The sequence below is a fragment of the Colobus angolensis genome, unplaced genomic scaffold (genome assembly GCF_000951035.1).
Source record: "Colobus angolensis palliatus isolate OR3802 unplaced genomic scaffold, Cang.pa_1.0 Scaffold147, whole genome shotgun sequence".
Taxonomy (NCBI): Eukaryota; Metazoa; Chordata; class Mammalia; order Primates; family Cercopithecidae; genus Colobus; species Colobus angolensis.
In genome coordinates, this window is record NW_012114566.1 from 3,071,787 (window position 1) to 3,087,886 (window position 16,100).

General features: G+C 32.9%; 1 protein-coding gene across 1 annotated transcript in view; it reads right to left on the reverse strand.

The window, feature by feature from the left end:
• LRP1B (low density lipoprotein receptor-related protein 1B) overlaps nt 1-16,100 on the reverse strand; it is a 1,318,888-nt gene that overhangs the window by 275,834 nt on the left and 1,026,954 nt on the right. The window contains exons 53-56 of the mRNA XM_011935709.1: nt 13,763-13,903; nt 12,486-12,673; nt 6,433-6,616; nt 3,383-3,468 (exon numbers count right to left, since the gene is read on the reverse strand). Coding sequence (XP_011791099.1) covers nt 3,383-3,468; nt 6,433-6,616; nt 12,486-12,673; nt 13,763-13,903 — 599 coding nt within the window. The remainder of the gene's footprint in view (nt 1-3,382; nt 3,469-6,432; nt 6,617-12,485; nt 12,674-13,762; nt 13,904-16,100) is intronic.

The window sequence follows — 16,100 nt, forward strand, 5'->3', positions numbered from 1 at the left end:
TCTGGCAAATACTGCTTATTTTCCCTTCTCACAGCAGGGCTAAATTTTAATAATAATAGTGTTAAAATAAGCAATCTCATTTTCTTGAGGTCCAGATTATAAAGACAACCTGTAGTAACCTAACCCCACAAAATCTCATGCCATATGTCATAAACAAGAGACACAAGGTAACAATATAGCTCAGTGCAAATTCCTTGCTAAGCCAAGATGAATAAATGCAAGTATCTTTCCTACTGACAACACTATAAACCGTGAATAACGACTATAAGTGCTAAAAAAGGGTAACTGATATTCAGTCACCGATTCAAAAGATTCATTAAATATCCACTCACATCCTAAAAACTGGAGAACTCCTTAACTAAATGCACATAACCATAGATACGTAGGAAGCTGCCTATGCAAAATAAGTCAAAGTTCTAAAATATAAATTGAATGTGTTCCAGGCAAGTTTGTAGAGGACTTAATAAATTCATTCCAATAGTAGTTTACAATATCCGTTCTGTTCAACTGCTTTTCTCTCCAGAGCAATAATGTAAGTAAGTTAGGATTCTGTGATGCCTTGTTAATTCAGGTGGCTAAATTAGAGATTTTTACAGGGAAAAAGTAGAGAGAAACACGTCTCTAACTTGAGCAGAGATTTACCCACAATCCTCTATCATGGAAGAATTATCCTATTCCTTCTTTACAATAATCAATTTAGATAATAAAAATCCAATTCCAAATTTAGCAAGTCAACTATAATAAATTAAAGCTGCAAGTGCAGAAAATTGAAGCTCTAAATTCCAACATATCTATCTAGCCAAGCTGGTCATTTTTCTACAGCTTTACTCTTAATCCCCACAGAAAACAGTGCGATGGTCTCTTTGCAGAATCATATGCAAGAAACATTAAAACAGCCAGGTGCATGGTCAAAATAATGTCTAAAAACTAGTCATCCCAGTAGTTTCAGAGCTGAAAATTGGCTTCATCAGAATCTTCTTTGCTTCTTTCATTTCTGTAGCTAAAGACTTGCACTCTTTGGTTCGAGATGATTAATTTAGGAAATTGTGTTTTGTTTCTCTATACAATGTTACTGGAATAAAGACACCGTTCAAATTGAATTGGGTAACATATTGGAAAGGTACTTGATTAATTTTCATTACCAAAATGTATGTCGTTAAAGTACAGTTTCTAAATATAGTACATGAATTTAAGTTATAGCTGACCTTACTACAATTATGTTGTAGAATATAGAGGGCAAGAAAAAGCCCCACCATTTGTTATAATTTTATGCTATAAAACTTTATGAGATTGTTACTGACTATAAGAAAGATAACTTGTGATATTATGATAAATCATTCTTCCTAATCAGTTGCACATAAAAGTTCCAAATAGTTGAGACAATGATACTGTCTTTTCATTTATTTTGGTTGTGAGAAAATGTGCAGAGATAATTATTTCTCTGTTCTATTTCATTCTGGGTATGTGGACAGACTCTCTGGACAAAGATAATGGTTTCTATTGCCTAGAACTCCTTTAAAATTTCTATAACACTATGATGAAACTGAGTAAAACTATGTTCTCTGAAAGAAATGACATATTCCCAGCAGCCCATAGGCAAAACTGGGCAGAAGGCTGGCCATGGGTTCTTTGGGTTTCTATTTCCTTACTCAGTGGACACCATTAACAATTGCTTTCCAAAGACACAGGTGTGTTCAGATCCTTCACGAATGCCTTCATCATCCTCACTGCTTCTTCATTCCCATATGTACCGCACCAAGAAAGTATCTGAAACTCATCCCCACTTAGGTACTCATGACCGGCAACAGTCGAAAAGAACTATGCTAAAGGTGCATTAAAGTGGTTCTGTTATGTGAAATAGACTTAAATGATGCATAGAGGAAAAAATCATTTTGTTCCATTAAGAACAATTTCTGACAACACATTATCCATGAAAGACTACAAAAGGAATACTGGTAGAGATGTCCTGAGCTACAAGGTTGGAAAATGAAGCAAGAAGCTAGGACCAAATCTCTATTATAACTCTGTCATGAAGATAACAAATATTGTTCTTTATTAGTTAAAGTTGTGGTTCAGCTGAGCTTAAAAATATTCTAAAGAGAGAACTTTATTCCTTCAAACTGAGATAGTAGAGTCTAAATGGTCAGAATGTTACATATATATATATATATATATACCACCTAGTGAAAAAAAAAAAAACATGTCCTTGTTCCAGAGACCATACCAGAAAATACGTGGCTGATGCATCTAACTTTGAATTTACAGAAATGTTTATGGGGCCTGTGTAATCATATGCCAAGAAAGATAATTATTTTATACTTTGATATATGTTTAAAAGCACAAGAAAAAGTTTAAAAATACAGAAAAAGTACATTAAGTTAAGTTAGTTTAAAGTAGGAAACTATTTGGGCAGCAAAAAACTTTCCATCTTGAAGCAGTTGTGTATACATTTTCTCCTTAAGTATTTCTCTTATATTATTTATGTCTTAAAGAAATAGTTGTTCATTCTTACATTTTGATTCAATTTGCATTAGTTTTTTAATAAACAACCTAACAATATTTCATATTTTACTCAGACTTGTAAGATTTATAATTAGAGAAAGAAGCAGTATGATAAGGTGGATGTTGGTGGCACACTCCATACTCAGAGCAAGGGTGTAAACCGCATGGCTATTCAGGATAAGGCAAGTGTACACGTCTTAAGCACATGGAAAGTCTGAAAACACTGGTGAACTGGAGAACAGGGCTCTCCAAATTCCGCTACACAGCTTGGAATTTGACCAATCAGGAATATGAGCCCTGCACTACTACACTTCTCTGTTTTTTCCTGAGTAGTCAGAAATCTGGATTTTCATCTGAAATGTTTACTTTTAACCTGTGACATAGAGGAAGACTAAAGAATTCAATTGTGCCTTGGGATGAGTCAATATCCTACTAGCTAGTGAATATTTACACTTGAGACTAAATCCTGAAGAAAAATGAAAGAAACAATTATAAAAAACAGTGGAGGAATCTATCAATGAGTAAGAAAAAGATTTTTTAGGTAAGTAAATCTTTATGTTGCTGAAAACACATTGCAGGAATGGTGGTCTTCATTTATACTTAAAACTGACATAAACAAACTAGAAAAATGAGAAAAAACCTTAATTTTGGCACACTTGTTCTAGACAGTGCTTTCACATATTTCTGCCACTATTATACAGTTTGAGGCAAAGATAAATTTGGAGCAGAGCAGATACAAACTAAATATTTTCAAAGAAAATATTTCTCCTGACAACTAAAAATATGCTTCCCAAATTCTATTTGCTAGGTAGTTCTACAGCTCTAACATATACCTAGTACACATGTTAAATGTTACGGAGCCATCTTGGGAGTGTCATACCTGTTTTAAAAGTGTGTAGTTGGAGCCATCAGTGCTAATTTTCCTTATCTCATGATGATCAGCAAGAATTAAAAAAGGTTCTTCATCTAAACACCAACACAAATAACACATTAGACTTTTAAGTATCTATGTATTTCCCCTCTGCATAATTTCAGTTTAGTTTAGCAGCAATGTAATGTCAAATGTAGTGCTGGTCTGGTAGATTCAGGGTTTAAGGAATCATACTGAGTAACCTAGTTGACAGTAGAACGAAAAGGCAGCACACGCCCAGGCAGTACAGAAAATCTAGAAAATTCTAAGTGCATACCTTACTCACCCTCAGTATTCTTGACATTCAGATAATTTATTTGGAATGAGAAAATATCTACTATTACAATCTGATCGTCTGCATAAATTGCAGAAAAAGACAGTCTTCACCTGTCTTAGAAACCTACAGTACAGCTAAAACATTCGTATGATCAGAAACTTTTTCTTGATAATCAAGTGGCTAATGCTCTCAGGATGACCTCAGTGAAGACCAAGAGTATCACTGCATGTATATATACTTTTACCTGCCTGAGGGCTTCTCTGTTTATTTTTATTTTTATTTTTATTTTTATTTTTTTGAGACGGAGTCTCGCTCTGTCGCCCGGGCTGGGGTGCAGTGGCCGGATCTCAGCTCACTGCAAGCTCCGCCTCCCGGTTTTACGCCATTCTCCTGCCTCAGCCTCCCGAGTAGCTGGGAGTACAGGCGCCGCCACCTCGCCCGGCTAGATTTTTCTATTTTTAGTGGAGACGGGCGTTAGCCAGGATGGTCTCGATCTCCTGACCTCGTGATCCGCCCGTCTCGGCCTCCCAAAGTGCTGGGAATACAGGCTTGAGCCACCGCGCCCGGCCAGGGCTTCTCTTAAATAACTTCTGAACTCCAGGTTCTAAAATCTTTATTAATTTTACCTTTCTTCATGAGTCTTACTTTTTTAACGTTTTAATAGTCTTTATTTCTTCCTTATCATCTTGTCCAATGTCTTTTTGTATCTCATTTACTTTAGAATCTGGGAAAGAGCATGATAAAGATCTGACCATGCTCAGTATATGGGAGATCCTCTAAACCACTAGCGTTTGGTTTTCTCTTCAGATTTTATTGGGACACAAAATGATTTCTTGAAGAAGAGAATTTCAGAAAGATTTTCTTTTATATTTATTTAAATATATATATGAATAATTTAAAGTCAGTCTGACCACATTCTCAGTGGTTATAATCCTAGATTCATTTGACGAATAATTTGCTCAAGCATTTTAACATCTTTTTTAAAGACATATTCATAAACTTATTAGCCACATGAAAAAAACTTAATGTTGATAGAACTTAGAAAAAAAAAAAAAACTTAAAAAAGTAATCGTCATGTAATTGAAAGTGGATTTTATTACGAATTATTTATTGTTATGGAGTTACTGTCCTTTTTAAATTGTTTGAAGTCGTTATTCTTCTCTGTCTTTAGTTTTGTAATTAATATGTAATACCAAAGGTATGACGTTATGTTTCAGCAAATACTATGTCACTCATGTTAAATACCCCCTTCTATCATCATTGATGGGATCCCAAATTAGTCCTTCCATCTTCTTTTTGAGGCCAGGCTGAGACTCAGATTACTTTTCAAAACAGAATTGGCTCTTGAGTTGAAGGTGCCTTGCCACTCTGTCAATAGATTTCTCAATTATAAATATAAAATTAATCAGTCATGTTCGACTTCACTGCTTAGGCAATTCTGTTATTTACAACTTAAATATATTTCATTTTTTAAAATCTCTGTAGTGCAAGATTTATGCTTTAACAAGCATAAATGCTTTAAGAACACATTTTTATATTTAAAATTTGTATTAGTTTCTAAGCATAATTGCTAATGAGAAACAACTATGGTGTGGATACATAATGTAAGAAGACCCATATTTTAATCATTACTATTCATCTCCTCTACATAATCCTTTATTAATGTTTAAAGTAACAGAAACATTGGTCGTTTTTGAGATTTAATCTCTTCTTTTTGTACCAGGTCACTAAATGCATTATGTAGCAAGCATTAAGACGGCCCAAAGCGAGTAGATTGATAGATTAAGCAATGGGCTCCAAATCATCCTCAAATTGATTGAGGGAAGGATAAGTGATGGTGGAATGAAAAATTGAAAGCAGTTATTTTTTTTTCCTCATAATGTGTAAAGTTTTGACCTGTTAAAAAAAACATATTTTAAAATTAATGTCTCTGATAGCTATTTTATTAAAGTGGTTGAGAAAACAGCTAATGTTTTAAATGTTGCCACTGATGAACACCTATACAAGAAACTGGCAATAATATTTGATTCATTATACTTAAAAAGAAAGGGAATAGAGATGCCCTTAGTCACCATTTTTTGCCCATTTAACAATCATCATTATATTATTGTTTTGTATCATTTTAATGTCTGTGATTTATCTCCCAAAGGATTAAAGTTATGGGCCATGCTTTATTAAATGTATAATTTACAGGATCAAATACACTACTTGGAATAAAGATAAGTTTAACAATATTTGCTGAATCACTGGAAGAATTCAAATAGTCCTAAATAGCTGATTTGTTATTACTATTGTTGCTTCTTATTATTAACCTGTTGTTCTCTCTAGCATATATGTATGAGTATGTATCATGCAGGAGGGAATGAAAAATATTATAATAATGTCACAATAGTCTCTTTAACAGTTTTGGCCAAACTTGCTCCCAAGAACATGTGATTCAGCAGGAAGCAGTGCTAGAGATAGTTCTTTTTTTTTTTTTCTTTTTTTTTTTTTTTTGTGTGTGTGTGTGTGTGAACACTCTCAAAATCTAGAAAACACTCAATAATTCACAAGACCATAAGGCAATGTTATTACAAACAGAGCATACAAAATCAGAGTGACAGATTCCCATATCAACGGAAGCAGAGAAGAATTTTGATTTTTCAGAAACATCAAGGAGGAGTGAATTCAATAAGTCTGGCTATAAAATTCAGAATCCATATGATAACTGAGGTTGGATCAGTGGGCAAGTTCAATTCGATACCTGAGAGTGATTTGCAGCCATTTGGGTTATCTGGTTGTATTTCATACCCATCTGTACAGAGGCACTTGTAAGTCCCATATGTATTGATGCATTGCTGGCTACAGGGAAAGCCTGAAGAGCATTCATCAATGTCTACACATGTTTTGCCATCATCCTTCAGTTGGAATCCAGGCCAGCATTTGCACTGGGAAAAGAAAAATGAGCATAATCAATTCATATCATTGTCACTGTCTTTTACTATCGGATATCTCTTTAGCAGTAAGCAAGAAAAGCACTTGAAAATAGATAAAGGCAAGTCTTTCTGTCTCCCAGCATTTGACCTTTGAGGGGAACTATGTATATTATGTAAAGTTAGTTAGAAAGCACTCTCTCAAACATCTTCATTTGATCTTTTGAAGTTGGCAAGATTGTAAAACTTAATTGACATTGCTAAGGCCATGTGGTTAGAGATTGGCAAAGCCAAAAAAAAGAGTGAAACTTTCTGCTTCTTTTGTTTTTCTATTGCATTACATTGTCTTTTTAGAATATTTTAGCAATTATAAGAATTAATGCTTACATGGAGTTTTGAAAATTTTTAACATTGTCACATATGTTATTTCATTTGAGCAGTATAGAAATCTATAATGTAGATATTTTTAGGTTGGTACAAAAGTAACTGTGGCTTTTGCAATTACCTTTAATGGCAAAAATCACAATTACTTTTGCACCAATCTAATACTATCTTCAGTTGATGAGAAATACAATAGCATGAAGATGGAGTTGTTTAGATAAGGCCAGTAGGAGATCTTGGACACACTGACATTTTTAATACATAGTAATCCTCAATTAACATTTATTGACTTGTTTGATTCCATACCTAGATATGTAGGTGTCTGAATAAATAGTAATAATCATGTAGATGTTTTTTATCTCAATAACTAAATCAATTTGTATCATCAAATCTTTCCTTCAGCATCTCTATGATGTTTTATTTGTCCTTCTGATGACACATGATATCAACTAACTGGTATGTCATCTCTTAGAGCACAAACATGATGCCATGTGCACTTTTTGCCTTCCTAGAAAGGATGAGGTACTTTGATTGGTCATTATCATTCAGCTCTGTTCTCAGTCCCTGCCAAGTAGCATGTGAAAATTGTTATTATAGAAAATGAACCTATACTTGGCCAGACGATTATGGTCATACTAACCTTCATTAAGACTGATTAGTGGTCTTTGAACAAAGGAAATTGTAAGTATTGAGTAGGATGGTGAGTTAAGAAGGATTTCTGAGTTGTTAAAAGTAACTAGTATTCAAGAGCTCTCCACAGTAAATATTTCATGATCTGGATAAAATTGATCATTTATTCTCAGATAAAAGTGATGGCAGAGCTTTGAATTTATTGATAAAGATATTAGAATGATATATGTCCACAATAATAAATAATCAGGAAACAATTTATGAGCAGAATTATTTTTTAAGTACAAGAAATGTTTTCAATACTGTGGAGGAAAGCAACCAAGTAACATCAATTTCATCTGAAATTAATTAAAGGATAAAACAATATTTTCCCCAATTCTGTTTACAAGAAATGAAACCCTTTAAGCTCTTAGCACTTTCACCTTTAACAACTGACACCAACAATTTATCTAATAATGCTCAGAAATTATAGTGGACTTTTAAAATCTCTATAACCCACTTAGCAATCCAGTGGGTTAAAATGAAGGCAAAAGCCACGGCTTGATTTCCCAAACTCCCTTCATTATATCTCACTGAGTGACAATATTACTTTCCTTGAGAAGATCCATCCTGCCACCAGGAGGAATTGGTACTTAACTATGGCCAAAGAAAATGGTATACTAAATGCCATTAACTCTACACATAAAAAAAAAAATGGTTAAAATGATGAATTTCATATTATATATGTTTACTCTTTAAAAATAAATATTAAATAAGAAAAGAAAATGAGAAATTTGACAGGATAGTAATCCCAGATAGGCCTAAAAATTACGCCAAGTGATTGTGTAGTCAAGAAGCCAGAGGTCCAATTAGTAGACACAGAGCAATGTTTAATCAAGAGTCACTTTAGGACAAATGAAAGGTAATTTTATAGAATGTGTTGAACTCCTCTAAAACAGTATTATTAAACAGAACAAAGTGCATCACCATTTTAATGGGGTTTCAGAAAATCACTTTGAATGCCTCATGTCAGGTTTATAGAAGTACTATATGAAACAGATGGCTTGGATAAGAACACACAATGGAAAATTAATTTCTTTAAGGAAAAATTGATTAACTCTACTATAATATGAAATTGCATAAACAAAAGTTTAAGATTTACAGTAAATTTTTAAAATATTTATTTTGTTTGAAATCACATTTATAAAAAGACAATTTATTTCTCAATCTGTTAACCTATTTTAATAAAAATATCTTTGGTCCCAACAATAAAAAGACATCTGTAGGCAATTCTACTAGATTAACTTTCATAAGTTGAACAAAAGAAAATAAGAATCTTTTGCATTTTCAAAGATATTTTATAGAAAATAAGATTAGAATGTTCTCTTTCACTTAAAAAAGACAATTTTTATGAAAGTGAAAATTGTATGTATTCAGTCTCATCTTAATTTTTCTCACCATTCCAAATTATTTAGAATTTTCTGGAGTTAGATTAATTTTTATAAGAAAATATAGCTAGCAGAAAAAATAACTAAGCCTTTTCTATTTCTCTCAGGAAAATTTCTTTGCAGCTTTTCAAGTAACATGACAAATATTGATTATTTTATTTCTACTGTATACATCATAACTTTTTTCCCTCCCAGAAGTACATTTGTTTTTACATGGTAAATTATCCTTTCTATCAAAATAAGATTTTTGCTTCAGTTAAATGTTATTACTCCCTTTTGAATAGTTAGACACATTGTATTTGTTTTACTGCAAACATGCAAATTGGCCACAGTCCATAAGGTCTAAATTTTGCTTTTGTAAGAAATTTTCATTTCATTGCAGAATTTAGAGGATGATTTCTTGTCACGTTCTGCTTATGTTACAAGGAGAAGTAGGTTGCTGGATAGTTTTCCCCATTCTCTGAAACAGAGAAATCTATCAGCTCACATATTTTTGCAATGTGGTAGAAGCATCTTGTTGTACATAAAGCTTTTTACTCAGTTTGCTATCAACAAATTGTCATATATATGACATATATTTGCATGCATAATATATACATGCATACGAATATACATATACATAAATATAAACACAATACGTAAAATATTTGGTTTGAACCTTTGCTTAAATCTTTTATTTATGATTCTGGTCTCATCTTGAATGTTCGTACAAGTCATATTTCCATCAATAGATGTTTTATATTATTAACTAGCTTTTACATGTGTACATACTTAAAAATATCATAGCAATTCTGTCTGATAACATGCACACGCCTTGTGAAGTATTAAATACTTGTGTCTATTTTAACTTGAATTATCACTCCATTCTATAGTTTCTTGAGAAGACAAAGTGAAAACACTGGCATTTATAAAGTATTGATAAACAAGTATTGATGTGTGAGGAATCTTTCAAGATACTTAAAATAAGCATGGCTTAACATGTGTTTCTGGATGATATTGTCTTCTACCAAAAGTAGTTTCCAAATATGGTATGGCTGTGTGCTAATACAGGCATTTAAAATAACATCAAACCTTATTTTTGATGTCATGTCACAAAGTATGTCATTGATATTCTATACATTTTATAATTTATTATGAAGTTTGTTATCACAGACATTAAATACACATGGAATAAACACAAATAAATCTACTTTGAAATGTATCACGTAGAACACACACACACACACACAAACACACACACACATAACACATACGCACAGCCATGCATCAGTTAATGACAGGGATACTTTCTGAGAAATACTCTGTTAGGTGATTTGTCATTGTGTGAACATCATAGAGTGTATTTATACAAACCTATATGGTATAGGCCATCATGCACCTAGGATATATGGTAGAGCCTATTGTTTCTAGGTTACAAACCTGTAGAGCCTGTTACTGTACTGAATGCTGTAGGCAATTGTAACACAATGATAAGTATTTATATATCTAAACATATTGTACCATATGTTTAGAAAAGGTACAGTAAAAATATGGTACTATAATTCTATAGGACCACCAGTGTATAAGCAGCACATTGTTGACCAAAACATCATTATATGGTACATAACTGTATATATGATAGAACTAAACAATTATTTATAATGCTATGATTTAAAATTTTAATTAGTTACCTGCAATAATTCTGAAACACATTCCCTGATGTATTCAGGAAAGATTTCTATGTTAATTGTACACAAGTCATCAATAACATTTCTTTTCTGCTTCATTGGTCTTTAAAATATTTACTGCCAAAATTAATTATTTGATGCATGCTCATCTCATTAAAAGATGTACTGGCTCATTTGCTTTGTTTCTTTCTGACTGTAATATATTGTTTGTGAATGAGTTCATGTTCTAAGTTTACAAGTTTAACCACTTCTTAATACAATACTGGGTCTAAAATATTTATAGATAGATAGATAGATAGATAGATAGATAGATAGATAGATAGATAGATATAACTTTCTTGGTGTTTCAATTTTTTATCTCTAATTTTTGCAGGGAGGAATTGATTGTTATGGTTTTTAGGTTATGTCTATATACAGTAAAATCCTAACCAACCTAACCATGTAGCTAAGTTAATAATACCAGAAATTCAGAACTTAAAAACTGCAAATTGGTTGTTTAGTTGAATTTACCATTAGATAAAACTGGCTTGTCATAGCATGCTAAAGCTGGCAGGAACAATGGCCCAACACCTTTGCCATACACAAATTCTCTACCATCCTTTAAAGAAGGTCATTTAGCCACTGCAGAAACACTTTCATTGGTGAGGTGTGAGGTGGTTCATTCCAATAAAAAGTGTTCTAACATTAGAAACTTCTTCCTTGTATTGGACAGAATCCGCTTTCCAACTCTTAATTCCAATCTTTTTAGCAACCCAGATTAAGTATACTACTTCATATACAGTATGTTAATACAGCTAGTAAATTGTCTTTGCTCTAAGCAAAACTTCTTCTGAAGACGTGCTCCAGACTCTAATGCTTCTGGATATACAAATTTGGATACACTCCAATTCGTTATGGTTTCTCTTGATAAAATACCATGTTCATACACGTGCACAGTACCCCCAGGCAGAGCTCGGCAGAATAAAATCTAACCTCTGTAATGGTCCTAATTTTCATTAGGCTGCCTCTGTTGTTTGTAGTAGTTATGTCCTACTGAAGATTCATACAGTGTTGTTGCTCCATTAAAAACACTAATTTTCAAAGGAATTGCTCTTAATGAGGTTTTCTCATACTTACAAAATTGATTTTAACCTAATACACAACTTTACATTTCAACACTGTGTTAGTTTTGTCCACCATCCCAACATGCTGAAGCTAAGATGGCTTTAGAAGTTATTTCTGTCCATCGATTCTGTCAGCGAATCATTCTCTTCAGGGAAACGGTACTTACAAAAAACTATTCGGATATTACATATGGTTTATTTTTAGTGTATTTACACTAAGTCCTAATAATTCAGATTTTATGTGTTTTTCCTTTCTTGTTTGTATAAAAAATATTCTGTTCTCTAGTGCTGTGGTAAATGATTAGACCATTCCACTTCGAAGATGTGCTGGAGAGAGAATGAGGGAAGAAATGGAAACTTAAGAGTTAAATACATACTTATACAGTTATTAACACAGCAGTATTGTCTCTGGCCACTAGTCGTCCCTGGCTTATTTATTTCCTTTATGCTCTGAATATGTTGAAAAATGCTTTAATTTTATTTTTGTCTCCTTAACTATATTCTCACAACTTTCATGTCACACTACTATTACGGTATCTTTATATAGATACTCTCCATTTAATTAGTTTTATTATTACGATGGCTTTTAACTTGTTCATCTGCATTGGATTAAATAGTTTTCTTGACCTCAAATTCTAACATATCACATGTTTTGCTACTTTTGATGAGTACCTACCTTATAACTGACTGGAAGGTCTTGACAGTCTTGAGAACATCCACTGACTTTCTTACTCAAACATTCATTTATATGGCAGTTTTTCTCATCTGAACCATCGCCACAGTCATCCTTATTGTTGCAAAGACCTCCACTGGGAATGCACCTGCCATTTTTGCACATAAAAAATGAACTGTTGCATGACTGTTCTGGAAAAAAACAAACAAACAAATGGAACATAAAGGGCATGCCATTGTTTTATACTGCAATTGTTGAAAACATTCACAAATATGATAAACATGTGTGTCAAAAATCATAATAAAGTATACATAAAATGCTTTACATATTCAGTATAATATTTTCTACATAAAGTTCAGAAAACCAAGGGCAAACTGCACTTTCATGTTCAACACTTACTGCAAATATAGCTTGACCATGAAAATTAATTATCAAAATAAACCTCCATAGTCAAATTAATGAACTATTTCTGCCTCCTCTATTTTGTGAAGAATGAGCTCAAAAGCATAATGATAGTTTGACAATTCCCTCAAGCCATAGGTCTCTGAGAAATTATATGTCATTAAGAATTAAGAATCTAGAATAGGTAGATATTCCTAAATTCTTTTCTTCCTAGAAATACAGCATTGACATTTTGAAGTCAGGGTATAAAACAGACATCAGTGGTGAATAATAGGTGTTCCAAATACAGCTACGGAAAATAGCCGGGTGACTTGAACAATACTCATCACACATGCTAAAAGAAAGCCTATTATCATGCAAAATCCATGATGAAAAAAAGTTATTGAATATATTCTATAATATATGATTACATATTTAGTATTTGGAATAGAGAAGTGATAAACAGACCAAGTTTTTAATATATGTATACTCAAATGATATGCAATTTGTTTCATTTTGCCTAATTATGAATAATACAGACCACTTCTCAGTAAATTTTAACTTTTTTGCATTTGAATTTTCAAGTAGGCCAATACAGTGAAATTATTCTCATATAAACTAATATATTAAGATATAATGAATTTTTGGCAGTGGAGAAGACAGGATGGTGAATTCAGCAGTACCACTGCCTCAAATCTTTATATTTCTGACACAGACTTAAATTTCTAAAACTAGTTTACCACATAGTCAATTATTAGTACCCTGCATGGTGTCACGAGATACTTCACATGCTTAATAATTTGCATTTTCTTTCACTGAATACTATACTAGACAGAAAATCACAATTTTTCCATTGAAAACACTTTAGAATAAACCTGGTATTGTATCTATTTCTGTACCTGCACTTTTACACTTTGGATTTAAAGGTGCTTCATCAGAATGGTCAGGACAGTCAAAGTCTCCATCACACTGCCATTGAGTATTTAGAAGACACCGCCCATCAGCACAACTAAATTCTTCTGTACCACACTGTCGGTATCCTAGAGACAGAGAAAAAAAATTGACTAATTCATATAACCAATACTAATTGAAATGTCATCTCCTCAATGCACACTACATCTGATTAATGTGGATTACCTTTGTCTCCTATGAGAAATGTTTCTCATTTCTTTCTGTAACAGTGGTTATAGTTGCAAGAGATGTTTGTGGTTTGGAAATAGAACTATGGTTCAAAAACTCAGGTTGGAAACAGACATTCTTACTATTTCAAGGTGAAGAAACAAGAAAGTGACCCTTGACTATACCATTTCTCTTCACCTATCATCTAGATCTTAATGATATCTCTTAGAATGGAAAATGGAAACGAAGCTATTAGAATTAGCTTGGTTAGGCATAATACGAGAACATATGAGCTATAATTCTGAGCTATAATGATAATTCTCAGAAGCTCTGATATCATGTTTATGTTTAGAAAGCAGCATTCAATGTGTAAAAACATTGTTAAAATGAGAAAAATTTAAAAGTCAATTTTAGAACAATAATAACAAAAACTATTATATCGATTCTTAGAGTCATTAAAAACTTTATTCAAATTATAGAAAAAAATCATTTGTGAAAAGTTCATATCTATGTCTATTTGTAAGTACAACTTATTTGATTTTCAATATTGTTTTATAATGAATTTTTTCTAAGTTTGTCAACAATAAAAACAGTTATTCCTAGTAGAACTTTCTGATAAATCTGGGTAAATGCTCTGTTTTAAGTGGAAGGGGGTAAGATTTTTATGGCTTAAGGAATAAACACAATTCCAACAGAAAATATATTTAATTATGAATATCTAATTTAAATTGTTTTCATATTGGAATGGTTAAACTAGATAGTTTCAAAATAGCCTCAGCTTCCCTAGCATTTCTTCCTTCTCTCTCCTCCTTCACCAGCTTCTTCTTCTCATTTAATAAATACACTGAAGTCTTGTCCAGTCTAATAACAATAAAAATCTATCTATACACCTCTTACCAGCCCATTTCTCATCTCTTTATTGCCCAATCTTGCTTCCACTTACTTGCCTGCAGTTCATCTCTAATCAATCAACATTTCATTTCTGTGACCTCTATCTTCTGAAATTCCTCTTAGAGATAACAAACACCAAGTGCCAAGCGTCAAATTCTGGATCTCGGCCTCCTATTTATTTCACCTTTTTGCAGCATTTTATGTTTCTGACCACACTATCTTAGAAAGAGTTTTCTGACTCTACCTTCCTGGGCTTCTTTACAACTTTGATCTTGCTTTTCCCTTATTTTCCTTCTGTATGAAGTCCTCTCCTGTTCCACTCTAAAATGTTGCCAGTGAAGCCCTAACTTCAATATTCGTTCTTTATTTTCATGCCACCTTTAGGCTGGCGGACAGAAAGTTAATATTACTTGTCCTCGTTGTACTTCTGATCTAGAATTAAAGTATCACACACTCACTATATAGCTTTATGTGATTGATTAACACCTCATATTCAAAACATCCACAATAAAGTCTTTATTACATCTCACATCTTATCGACAAAATTAACCCTTAACCTCTTGTATCCCAACACTCATTAATAGCAGCAATCACCAAGTCATCCAAGCTAGAAATTCCCTTTTATCCTCCATGTCCTACTGTAAATGAAGTCTGACACATTCCGTACCTTCCACTCCACCATTCTCAACCTGGTTCAAAACCCACGTCATTTATCATCAGAACTATCACAATAACCCCCTAACTAGTTTATTTCCCTCTATGACTCCTTTGTTCCATGGCAGTATTTCTCCCACTCTGATGAAAAAATATGGTTCTAAAACAAAAATGTGACTGTAACATTTCATTCTCTTGTGTCAAAATGTGTAATGGCCTCTGAGAGACAAAATAATTAAATACAAATTCTCTGACACTGTATTTCAGCCTTTTTCAAATCTAATTTCAACTTTTTAAACTTCCACTTACCTAACAGAAGACTAATTGCTATTCCTCACCCATCTCAATTTACAGTCTTTATAAACACATATAGAATTTTTTTTTTTTTTTTTTTTTTTTTTTTTTTTTGAGGCACAGTCTCACTCTGTTGCCCAGGCTGGAGTGCAGTGGCCAGTGGCACGATCTCGGCTCACTGTAAACTCCACCTCCCGGGTTCACACCATTCTCCTGCCTCAGCCTCCCGAGTAGCTGGGACTACAAGCACCCGCCACCACGCCCGGCTAATTTTTTTAC